The sequence below is a fragment of the Agelaius tricolor genome, unplaced genomic scaffold (genome assembly GCF_023055355.1).
Source record: "Agelaius tricolor isolate 1412-34295 unplaced genomic scaffold, bAgeTri1.0.p SCAF_5, whole genome shotgun sequence".
Lineage (NCBI taxonomy): Eukaryota > Metazoa > Chordata > Aves > Passeriformes > Icteridae > Agelaius > Agelaius tricolor.
In genome coordinates, this window is record NW_027269265.1 from 4134504 (window position 1) to 4147504 (window position 13001).

General features: G+C 45.4%; 1 protein-coding gene across 1 annotated transcript in view; it reads left to right on the plus strand.

Annotated features, from left to right (window-relative positions):
* Nucleotides 1-963: 963 nt before the first annotated feature.
* TMEM260 (transmembrane protein 260) overlaps nt 964-13001 on the plus strand; it is a 33280-nt gene continuing 21242 nt past the window's right edge. Inside the window, exons 1-3 of the mRNA XM_071426167.1 lie at nt 964-1292; nt 6272-6303; nt 7125-7273. Coding sequence (XP_071282268.1) covers nt 1118-1292; nt 6272-6303; nt 7125-7273 — 356 coding nt within the window. The 5' untranslated portion in view covers nt 964-1117. The remainder of the gene's footprint in view (nt 1293-6271; nt 6304-7124; nt 7274-13001) is intronic.

Below are 13001 nucleotides of genomic sequence, written 5' to 3' on the forward strand. Positions count from 1 at the left end.
CCTTCAGGTACTGGAAGGCCCCAGCGAGGTCACCCCACAGCCTCCTCTGAGCACCCCCAGCTCTCCCAGCCTTTCCCACAGCACAGGGGCTCCATCCCTCAAATCATCTTGGTGGCCTCCTCGGGACCCCCTCCAGCAGGTCCATGTCCCTCCTGTGCTGGGGACCCCGGAATTCCCTGAATGCCTCCCTTGGTTTCACCTTCCAGGGGTTTTGTGCTGCTGTTTCAGCGGGGCCCTTCTCCAGCCCCAGAACACCACGCACGTTCCCTCCGTTGTGTCAGCCCTTAATCCTGCTCTTTTTTTCCTTAATAAATGCAAACCTAATTTTCTAACGTCTCCACTTAGATCTAATCCATAAGGCTGTTTATTATCCTTGTTACCCTCTCCTATACCTTTTTTCATTTGTATTCAAAAGCCTCTCTTTAATCTGTCTCAATTCTGCAGGTACGGCCTCGCCGCTCTTTGGTACAATCCCATAATGATTTCCACGGATGTGTTTTAGTCCTCCATCGATAGGTCTCGGATGCTATTTGCCTTCCTTAACTGCTTCCCACAGCGGGAATCGCCGCTTTTAATAATCCCTGCGCTGACACCTTCAATCTTTCCCTTCACCAGCATCTTGTGCCATCCCATCCACGGGTTAAATCTTTATTATTTTTGTATGGGCACACTGGGGCTGTGGTGGAGGGGGTGCAGCCTGCAGCCAGCACTGTCCGAGGAGGGCTTTGATGTATTTGAGAGAGGCCAGAAGGAGCTGATCCTTAAAAAACCTCGTCCTGAAGGGACGATCCCGGGAGCAAGGCAAAGACAGGACGCACACCGATCCCTTCCACCCCCCCGCATCTCTGCGGTGGTTTCGGCCCGTCCCCCCCCGCGCGCGTTGGTCCCGCCCGGCCGCCCTGCCGCTCTCAGCCTCCGCCACGCCCTCTCTGGCTGTACCAACTCCTGTCCGCGGGGGAGGATGGAAGAGATCGGGAGGCCGCGCTGAACAGCCTCACCGGGTTCGCGACTCTCTCTGTTCTCTATCTGAGATTTTTATTAAGAGAAGCCCCGCAGGGCGCTTTGGAGAGAGCGAGACGGCGAGCGGGACAGGGGTGCTCCCCCCGCGGGGCGGTGGATGGTACAGCCCGGCCGAACCCGGAAGGTGGCGGCGCACATGGGTGCGGGGCCCGGGCCTGGGGCCGGCACCGGCACCGGGAATGGGGCGGGAGGAGCCGCCGGGGCCCTGGGCGCTGCCGTGGCTGCTCTCTACACGGCCACGCTGCCGCCCTCCCTGCCCGGCGGGGATGCGGGTAATGTACCGGGTGGGGACCCTCATCCCGTAGCGGCCGGTGTATGGCGGGGGGCGGGGGGGGCCGAGCCCTCAGGGACCGGGGCATCCTTGTCACCCCACGGGGCTGCTGTCACCCCACAGAAGCTCGTGCATCAGTGTCAGCCGTGTGGGGTTGGTCTGTCAGAAGGAGCCGGTGCGTTGGTGTCACCCCTGGAGGGTCGGTGTCACCCCACTGGGTTGTCACCACAGAGAGCTGCTCACTCCAGAGGGACTGGTGCGTTGGTGTCACCCCATCGGCTTGCTGCCATCTCACAGGGATGCTCATCCTATAGGGGAGGTAGTTCACTGTCACCCCATAAGGATGCTCATCCTATAGGGGCTGGTAGTTCACTGTCACCCCATAAGGATGCTCATCCTATAGGGGCTGGTAGTTCACTGTCACCCCATAAGGATGCTCATCCTATAGGGGCTGGTAGCTCACTGTCACCCCATAAGGATGCTCATCCTATAGGGGCTGGTAGTTCACTGTCACCCCATAAGGATGCTCATCCTATAGGGGCTGGTAGCTCATTGTCACCCCATAAGGATGCTCATCCTATAGGGGACGGTAGTTCACTGTCACCCCATATGGTTGCTGTTATCCTATAGGGATGGGTGTGTTGCTGTCACCCCATAAGGATGCTCATCCTATAGGGACTGGTACTCACTGTCACCCCATAAAGATGCTCATCCTATAGGGGCTAGTACTTCACTGTCACCCAATAATGATGCTCATCCTATGGGGATGGGTGTGTTGCTGTCACCCCATGGCATTGCTGGTCCCATTAGGTCCCCAGAGCCACTGGTGCAGTGCAGCCACTTTTGGGGTGCTCACCCCATTGGGGTTGGTGCATTTAAAGCTCCCCACACAGGTGGGTGCAGCAGCAGGGACACCCTGCTTTGGGGTGTGCAATGGCCCAGTGGGGTCAGCACAGCAAGGACGCCCCTGGGGTGGTTCCCTCGGGCCACCCCATAATGGTTTGCCTGCATTTGAGCCTTTCAGAGAAGGATTTAGGCAGGGGACAGCTGGTGGCTTTAGGGGACAGGTGTGCCATCCTGCCAGCTGTGCTGCCCCAGGCTTGTGCAGCAGGGAAATCTTTGGCTCTGCCTCTCTGCAAGTGCAGCTTCCTGACAGTGCCAGACTGACTGAATTTTGGTGTTGGCACTGCTGATCCCACAGGGGGACAGAGCTCTCCTGTTTGGTTCTCCTCTGGTTTTACTGATTTAACCTGTTCTTGCTTTAAAAAATACTTTGGTTTTGCCTGTGTGGTTTGGAAATGGGAGGGCTTGGTTTTTCTTGGGAATATGTTGATAATTTTTATTTCATGGAACAAGTGTCCAGGATTCTTTCTTTCTGTGTCATCCCAGAACAGTTCAGTGGCTCTGCTTAATGCTGTGCCTCCTGGTCACCAGTGCTTTCAAATCCAAGCTGTGCATGAAATTCCTTCTAAATAAATGGCATTTTAATGGATTCATGTATTTTACAGGCTCAGGATGTGTGGAGAGAGGCACTGGCCAGGCTGGCCATGTGCATCCTGATGGCTTTTGCTTCTGCTCCCAAGTTACTGAAAGGGCTGGATTTGCTCCTTCTGGGTGTATTAATTAATGTGTGATAATTGATATGTTTACAGCTGTTACCATTTTGGCTTTTATGATAATTTTTGCCTTTTTTTTTTTTGGTCTGTGGAAAGCACCCTGTGCTCTGAGCTGTTCATGCTGCACGAAGCCTCAGGAACCTGGCTCTGAATTGTGCTTGAGCCTGCATTCTCCCTCTGGGATGCAAATAAGCATGAGCAGCCTTTGCAGAGGGGGATGCAGGTTCTCCTGGTGATGTCATGGCTGGATGCTGGGATTTGTTTTTTTGTTTGATGTGAATTATCCCAGTAGACAGAGCAAGCAGCCAAACAGCACATGGGTTCACCTCACTTTCCACAGGTTATTGTGGTGTTAGAGGAGATCCCTTGTGTAAAATTGTGTTAGAGGAAATCCCTCAGGACAGAGTCCCCTGACCAGCACTGTGACCTCATTCATTGTCTCTCCTTATTTCTTTATTTTTTTGAATTTTCTTTGAAATTTGCTGCCTGCCTTCCATGTGTTCACTGGGACTGGGCAGACACAGGCTCATCCCTGCTGTCCCCTTGTGCCTGTCCCAGCCAGCATCATCGTGTCCCATCACAGTCTCAGGACTTTTTTGGGCATTATTCCCCTGGTTTCTCATGGCTTGAGCATGGAATGCCTCAGCTGGAATGTCTGTGCATGGTCCTGCTCAAGGTGTTTGATTTGCCTGTGCCTGAAACTTGTGCCACCAAAAGCACAGGATTTGCTGTATCTGTTTCCAGGCAGGGAGCCTAGTATTTTATTTTATTTTATTTTATTTTTTATTATTTTATTTTATTATTTTTATTATTTTATTTAATTTTTATTTTATTTTATTTTGTTTTTATTTTTATTTTATTTTAATTTTATTTTAATTTTATTTTAATTTTATTTTTTATTATTTTATTTTATTATTTTTATTATTTTATTTAATTTTAATTTTATTTTATTTTTTAAGCTATCTGCATTTTTAATTGTTCCCAAAGTTTGCAGTAATCAAAAAATGTCCAAGGCAGTTGATATTTCCACTGGCAGCTTGCTCGTGTTACTTAGTGTTAGAATAAAGAAATGAGTGATAGAATAATAGAGGGAGATGGAATTATAATTCAGAAATACCCACAGATGTTAAAACAGCTTAAAAAGGGATCAAATAAAGTTTAAAAAGAAAAAGAAACCAACCAAATGTTCGCTGTGATGTTTCAAACATCAGCTCCCGAACTTGCTGGGAATAAAGCAGAGTTCAGGCAGCATTGGGCCTATTGCCTGAACACCTTTATGGGGGGGTCAGAAACTTGTTTACATTAGGAATCACTGAATATTCTGAATTAAAAGGGACCCACAATGATCATCAAGTCCGACTCCTGTTCCTGTGGAGTTGGAGGGAATAAACATTTCAGTTTGAGCCAGTGCTTGAAGATGATCATTCTGTCTCACAGGACATTGAAACCAAGTTTAGGGGTGCTGTAGTTCTTTGTAATTTAATATCAGTGCTCCTCACTCCTCCAGCCCATGGAGGCTGTAAGGGCTGCTCAGGTCTGTGGGTGGGAGGTGGAGAATTAACCTTATCCAAAGTAGTGCCTGTTATGTACTTATTTTGATTTTCCCACTGGAATTCAACAGGCCTGCAGCCTGTGAGCTGATCTTTTGCAGGTCTTTTTGGGGTTTTTTTCCTTAATTCTTACAAGGCAAAGTTGTGCTGTTGTCTTTCAAAGCTTGGTGGTGGCTTCCACCAGTGGTTTATTTATATTATTTTTGCAGCTTCCTGGTTGATTTGTGGCTGTGTTTCTTTGGGGTTATTCTTGCCCTTGATATAAACGTCACAGCAATGTGAATGAAGTTAAATTTTTGCTTTTTTTAGATGCACATATTGCTGCATCCCAGGAGGATTTTAGTGGAGCAGCATCCCTGGGATGTGGTGGGTGATGGGCATCACCAGCTGCTGCACACTGGGGAACCCCCCCAGTGCCAAATTTAGGGTTTCCTTTATTGTCACCATCCTTTGCTGTGTGCAGGAGGATTTGTCCCTTCCCAGCCTTGCTATAACCTGGAAATGTTGGAGCTGCTGAACTCTGAAGGGCTCAGAATTGGGATGGATGGTTTTCCCATTGCATCCACTTCTTGGGGGCTGTTTTAGGGTGAAATTTTCCTAAAATAAGAATAGCAGTGTTTGCAAGTGCAGGGAACTCCATGTCTGAGAGGTTTTGGTGCAGGAAGTGGCAGGTTTGGCTCCAGTCATTGCCAGCCAACAGCTCTAATTCTGCAGGAGTTGCCACCAGCAGCAATGGGTTGAATCTTCATTTTAAAATGCAGCATTTACTGCATTTTACTTTAAACCCTGGTGTCAGGATTTAAAGGTGCCATTTGTACAATCCCCCCACCCCTCTTTGCGTGGCGTGGTGAGGACGTGACTGTACAGAAATTTAAAATATTGTTAATTTAGCATTTAAAGCCACCAGCACCCTTCATTTGTGTCTTTCCTATCTAACAATGCTGCCATGACCTTGGTGCTTGCAAAATTATTAGGACCAGTAAAATTGGATTATGAAATTTGAGGGAAAGAAGGAAAACCAGCTGTATATTTTTAATTTTGTTTCTCCCCGAATGCGTTGTGCTCACTGAATATATTCCATGTACGTTGTTGAGGAGAGTTTTCTGCAAAATGCTTCAGTGTCAAGTGCTCTAAAAATGCCAACTATTCTGCTAATGTGGGTTTTTTTTTGTGGCAGCTATTTGTCCTGGCTTAAAATACAAACAAAATGCAAAACCTTAATGTTGTTTCTATTGGAAGCTGGGTGCAGCATCCACTGACAGGTAAAAGAATTACTTGTGAAGCAGAATTGCTTTAGCATCAAGGGAGAGCAACCTTCCCAGATAAATGGATGCAGATTTGCATGATCAGTGATTATGTTTTTCCTCTTTAAAAGCTGTAAAGCTCTGGTTTTGTGTTGGTTTCTATGATTTTTTTTATGACAAATAACTGGGTTGTTGAACAGACAATGCAGCTTAAGCGTTGCAAACTGTAGTGCTTGAAAGTTATTGAGTCAGATGGTTTTAAATTAAAAATACACACACACAAATGTCTGCATTTTGAGTGTCTCAGGCCATTCTTTGCCCAAGCCTACCTATATTTTCACTTATCTGTTCATAAAAGTCTCACGAAAAACATACAAAAGATATTTTGTGCAATGACATCAGAGGGAGAAAATATTCTTAGAAAATTTCATGCTGTTAAATCTCCACAGATTTACAGTTTTATCCAGTCAAATTAATGCAAAACCCCAATGCAAGCATTTGGATTTTGAAAACTTTGGAGGAGTGTCATTTCCTAATAGTAATTATTGGTTTTACATTATTTTTTCACAGGGGAGCTGATCACAGCCGCATATGAGCTTGGAGTAAGTATTAGTTTTATTGTTTAATCAATGCTCTCATTAACAGTTTTAGGAATTAAGGAAGTTTAATTAAGCATGGAGTAAAGTAGATTAATTTATTTTCAAACCACAGTTTTTACTAACTTATAAGTACAGCACGCGACAATTTACTTCAAGTTTTAAATCCAATTAAACTAAATTATAAAGCAAAGGCTTTACTGTATATACAGTAGCTGGCTTATTATCAACCCAAATTTTGTATAAGCTGGGGAGAATAAAATAAATCGGGTTAACAATTTTAATAAGTTTTATTATTTAATAAACTTTATTATGGTGCATGATCCCTTTAGGCAAGACCTTAGGACTGTCAGCGCGGTGGTAATCCGATAGCAGTGTGGTCTTTCAACTTGCTAACCAATAAAATAGTTGAGAAGCTGCTTTTAAAAAAAAAAACAAAAACAACAAAAAAAAAGGGGCAAAAAAAAAAAACAACAGCCTTTTGAATGACCCTAATATACTGTGAACCCAAACAAGGAGTCCTTTAAGGCACGCTAATGAAACGTGGCACCTCCTTTTCCTCGCCGCCTCATTATTATGGGCGAGGCGTGGAGCCAGATCCACTGAGGAAAAAGCCTTGGTGGGGTTGGGATGGGTACCAGGGTTTGGGATGGGCACAGGGATTTGGGATGGGCACAGGGATTTGGGGTGGGTATGGGGATTTGGGGTGGGTACCGAGGGTTGGGATGGGCACTGAGGGTGGCTTGGGGAGCAGAGCTGCTTGGGGCTGCCCTGCTCCCATTCCCAGCCTCTCCCCCCTTTCCAACGCCGTGTCCCTCTGTCCCTAGGTCGCCCACCCTCCCGGCTACCCCCTGTTCACGCTGCTGGCCAAAGCGGCCACGGGGCTGCCCAGCGGCTCCCCCGCCTTCCGAGTCAATCTCCTCTGCGGCTTGGTGGGAGCAGCTGCTGCCTCTTTGCTTTTTTGCACGGTTTTCAGGTAAAGTCCTCAGGGGTGCTTTTTCCTTGGCTTCGTGGTGCTTCCCCGGCGGCTCGGGACATTCCCGAAGGCTCCCTCTGCTCCCCACTGGCCTTTGGACCAGCGTTCCCCCCCGCCCTTCCCTAATTAGTTCCTCTGATTAACCTAACAGCAACTTAATCTGAATTTGACCTTCTTTCCCGCACAAAAGCCTCCCCCCTCTTTTTATTTCCCCCCCCACCCTTTTCTTTTCTGTTAAATAATAATAATAGCAATAATAAAAAGTGCGCCCTTTCCCTTGCCCAGCCGTGACAGGTTGTTCAGGCTCATTATCACAAATCACCGCTCGGTTTAACTAACCAGAACTAATGAAGTTTGTCGTTCTCGAAAGATGCAGATGGTCTGTTTAAATTAACAGGATGAGCTTCACCTATCGGGAAACCGTGAACTTGCTTTAATTGCAGCTCCCGGCGGAGGTGGATGGGCAGTTGCCTGCCCGTGGTACCCAAGGAGCAGGGAGAGCATCCCTGCCTTTCCCTGGAGCAGCTCCGGGCTCAGGGGGGGATGTCCGGAGCCTCCTCTCCGCACCTCTAACCTTGGGATGACAGGGAACAATCGGGATGCTCACGTGGTTGTGGGGTTTTTGTTAACCCTGCTCGTCTTTGATGTGCAAGTTCTGGCTGCTCTTAACCTCAGCCTGACCCATATTTGAGAGGATTATGGCAACCCGTATAAACAATTTCTGATGTTCTTTTTGCAGGGAAAATAGGGCACGTTTTGAGGCTGCGAGTGGTATTGGGGCGCTCCGGGATGAGACGGGGCACTTCCCGACCGGGATTATTTTGACAAAAGCCCTTTTCTCCCACCCGTTTCCAGAGCCACCCCTCAGGGAAACCTTCCCACCAACCTAGAAATAAAAGCAGGAATAAATGGGGAGGTGGTGGCGGGCAGATTCTGAGATTAAGCAAGCCCTGAGCTCGCTTAAACTTTGTTCCACGGGGTCCATCTTTCTCTGCTGCAGAGGAGTTGCTTTTTAGCACATCACCTCGCATGTAGCATCAGCTCCAAAGTACACCTACTGGAATTGCTTGAGTAGTTCCTAAATATTTCTGTAGGCATTTAAAGTGATTGCTTTCACTGGTGGGTAATACATGTAATTAAGTCGGCATTATTTGATTTAATATCCTGTATTTCACAGCCTATTTGGGAAGCTGGAAGTGGCGCTGCCCTCCCGTGCACAGTGCTCGGTGCAGCATCAGAGCACAACTCCATTCTGTTAAAAACTCCTGCAAGGAGTTGCTAAAGGTTTTCTATATTTGGTTCTGATTTCTTTTTTAATGATGGTTATTCCCATTATTGCAGTTATTTGGAAGATCTTCCCCAGTTTTTAGTTTGTGTGTGACAGTTCCTTGGGTGCCCGCTTTGTGCTTTGGAAATGGTGCAATTGTTTCTTTTGAGAAATAAGGATACAGGAGAGAAATGACAGGCTAAATTTGAGAATTATTTTGGGAATTACTTTAGCACTTCTGAAGGTTTAGGTGTTTTGTTGGTGTTTAATTGGATTTGGAAGACGGCGCTTCTGTCAAATTTAGAATTTGCATGAAGGAACGGAAAACGTGCAAGTGAGAGATGATAAAAACTATTAAGACTTACAGAAATTATTCCACAGATACTGACAGGATCAATTATTCAGCCTAACAGTGATTGTTTTGTTGTTCTTTTTAATAATTGTAAGGTCAGTTTTATTTCCACATTACAATGTTACATTTTTCATTTCAAGCACCTTAAAATTGATTTATTTTTTGGAACATTGATTTGGCAAACAAAAAAAAAAAAGAAAAATTATTGCTTATTTATTTATTTATTTAAAAGAAAAATATTAGAAAGTGTTCACTGGCACTGTCTGCTTGAAGCTGTAGCTGTCTGAGTGTGATGTGGTGTGTTTTAAACCGTGTTTGTCCGTCCTCACAAAGGGACTAAAATGGGTCTATCAAATCCCCCCTTATTTTTGTGTTTCAATAAAATTATCTGGTGGGGTGACCCCTACGAGGTACCAGTGGCAGAACCAGCACCTGCTCCTCTCGCCGTGTGAAACGTGGATGTTAATATGAAAATATGTAGATGTTAGGAGTACAAATAATTGATGAAGTACGCATCCTTCGGGAGCAACACGGTTCAAGTGGCAAATCTGCCTGCTCAAACAATAGCCACCCTCCAGCGGGGAGGAAGCCATCTCTATGGAAATGGGGCTGACGCTGCCCTATTGATCCAGTGAAGAAGACATTATACAATGTCAGTTGGGTTGTTACGATTTCATTTGTCGTCTGACCTGAACTTAACCTCTAAAACCTTTCTTTTCTCCCCGCCAGCCGGGCAGCGTTGCTGTTTACCCTCACACCCCGTGCCTCCCTCCCTCCCTCCCTCCCAGCATCCCCATACAGTAAATCTCTCCCTTTTTAAAATTTTATTTTTAAATGAATTTCCCCATTGATTCTTTTTGTTTGAGTCATTTCCCGGAGTTTATTCCTCGGCAGGTCGGGATGATTTTATTGCTTAAGGAGAAGAGTTGTGGTTCCTTCCCTCTGTGGTGTTTGGGATGTTGTGGCACGTGTGGGATTAGGGTGGAATTTATTCCTTGAGCAGATTTCTCCTTTGCCAGGTGATGGCTGGCGGGATGCTCCGCGCTGGGGTCGAGAGGAAGCGGCCGCCGCATCACGTCTGTTTGTTAATTTTATTGTGTTATAATATATGATATTACTCATTTAATTACATTTTTTTTAAGCCTGGATTGTTGTTCTCAAAGCAAAATTATATCACAGCACATTGATGCAGAAAGGCTTTTTGTCAGTAATCCAGACTATCGCTGAACGAGCCGTTTCTCCTTTGAGTTACTTCTCAAGTATGGATTTCTTTTCCCCCCTCTGCACAGTCTTAATAAATTGCTTGTAATTATCGTAAAATGCCATTTACAAAGAGTTCTCTCGGACTGCTTATAACTGAGGCAAATAATTCTTCTTTGCTTTGAAGGAGGGGGGAGATGCTTTATGTTTTTAGGACTCAGCGAGCGCGGCTGTAGGATTGTTTCTTTAAACAACTATTTATTTGTTTTACTGTGGGAGGCAAAGCATAGCAAGTTTACAAAGTAAACCAATTATCTTCTTATAATATGATTGCCAAAGTGTCATTTTCTGCACAGGGGATGCATTCTTTGCGTTCTCTGCTGCAAAGAGAAATAGGAAGCTTTCCCCTGCTCTAAGTGCATTTTTTTCCAGTCTATACCTTTCATAGTTTGGCTGTTTTGGGGTTTCTGAACAAACAAAGCTGCTTTATTGCAGAGGCAGTAGTAGAGTAAATGCTGTCATTGCCCAAGTATTTGTAGGAAGTTTTTGCCGGCTTTATTTTGGCTGAGTTGTACACAGGGTTTTGAAAAGGGGGAAGATGTTGGATTAAATTAAGCAATTCACATCTCTTTGGTTTGCTGTTCTGGGTATCATATTAACTTTTGTACTAAACATTATACAAACATATATTTTAAATATATATGTGTATTCCCTGCCCACTAAACCTTCCAGGCAACAAACTGTGAGTATATATAAAACCCAGAGCCAGCTCTTCTCCCACCGCCAGCAAAAAGGAGAATTAGGTATGTTTGATAATGAAATCATCAAAATTATTCCATCATTTTGAAATCATAGGGATGTTTTGGAATTGCCACTTGACCCTCTTGATGGCACTGAGTTTTCTGGCTCCCAGGATGTGTGTCCTGGAGCTCTTGTGGGAAGGTCCCTAAGGAGGACCAGGAGGATCCCTGACCTTCATGGCCATCCCAGAGGGACCCCATGGCTGATGCTCCCTTAAAACTGCCCAGTGCTGGGAAAAGTTGTCTTCTGCCCCTGGTGAGTGAGGAAATGCTCCATGTCCCTGGGTGCACGGGTTTGCCAGAGCAGAATTCATCCCTGAGAACAGTTTGACCCCTTTTTTTGTGGACATGACTTGGGGAAGATGGAGGGATGAGAGAGGAGTCAGTGCCTGCTCAACCAGAGTGGGAAATGAAGAAACTGGGCTTTGGGGAAGGAGGAATCTCCTTAGAGGGCGTGTTTGGATTTTTCCAGATTACAGATTATCGTAGATTATCTCTGTTGTAGCACAGCAGGAACGTCTTGGGCTCTTGGGAAGCAGCTGTGCTTAGTGAGGGGTAGTTACAAAGTTTTAGGTGGGAGAGAAGAAAGGAATGCACTCAGGTACTAATTTGCTTTGAGAAAATCTGCCGTGACCTCTGGCTAATTGATCACATATCTGTTTTTATTTTTTTTCCCACTTGTCCCCAGAATAAACCGGCGCTGAGTTCAGTCTGTTTGAAGACGCTGCCAAATCTGTTCATTTGCATTTGGCTCCAAAGTAGGCACACGAGGCTGCAGTAACTCTGCTTCATTTTGAAAAGGGTGGTGGTGGTGGGGGGGGGGGTGGAAAGAAAAAGCAGGGCAAAAAAACTCTTTTTTTTTTTTTTTTTAAAAAGACTGAAGAGTCTTTTCTGACAGCTAGTCAGAGTTAGAATTAGTTCAAGGAAATGTTAATAATGCACTGCCTGGCTTAATCCCTTTGATATCACCAGGTATCCTCCTGTTCATGGGTTAATTGCTTTAAAAGCGGAGGCAATATTCTGAGCGGTGGGCCGCTTCACCTTTTCACAGCTGTTACCATTGAGTGACAACTAAATCCCATGTGTAAGATGAGGAAGAGCTCAATCTCCAATTGGGAGAAAATTTATGTAAACCGCAATCCCTTCAGAATGTGCGGAAGTCACAGACTTTCTTGATTTACTCTGCTTTTGCCAGAAAGCTCCATTGTTCCCTTCCCTAAGTCCCATCAACCCTTTGTAGCAGAATATCACAGCGGCGGCAGATAGCTTGAAATATATAAATGCTATCATAGCTCTGATTAATAGCGGCGCTTATGAGTCAAGTCTGATAACGGAGCAGCTCTCCACTCAATTTCAGATACCGCTAATGGAATCTGTCTCCTGCAATTGTAATGTGAGAAGGGCTAATTTGCCATGGAGCTTGGAGCTGTCACCAGCCGGGGATTGGGGGGTCAGATGGGAGCTGCCAGGTTTTTGCCCTGCAGCTTGTATCTCTCGCTTTGAATAGCGCAGCCCCCTGCCTGCCAGGGAGCTGATAGGCCGCCGGGGGGTTTATGCCACTCGTACAATAGCGAAGGGCTGCATGGGCTGACTTGGTAATTGTGAAGCCAGCTCATTTTTATTTTATTTTATATTTTATTCTATTTTTTTTCCCCCCCCTCAACTCCTTCCTTTCCGCCCCCCCACCCCGCTCCTTTTTTTTCTCTTTCTTTTTTTTTTTTTTTTTTCTGTGGCTGCATAATTTCTAATAAGGGGTTTTAACAAATGTCAGATTAGGAAAAGTTTCTGCAATTACCCAAAAAAAAAAAAAAAGCCAACTTATAAAACATTTAAATAGCTCAAGTCGGCTCCTACTGCGGGTTGGGGTTTTTTGGCTGCTGGAAGCAGGCGCTGGTTATTACAGGAGCCTGGGATAAAGGTGTATCTATTTTCCAAGGATTGTGAATCAAATAATGGGTTGAACTAATACACCCCTTGCACTTGCAAAGACACCAGGAGAGAATTTCTCATTTGTAATGGCTGGAAGCACAGTTTGTACAACTCAAATGTGAGTATGGGGTGATATTTCTTAAAGCAGCGCAGCCCTGTGTGCATTTTATAGATCTGTCA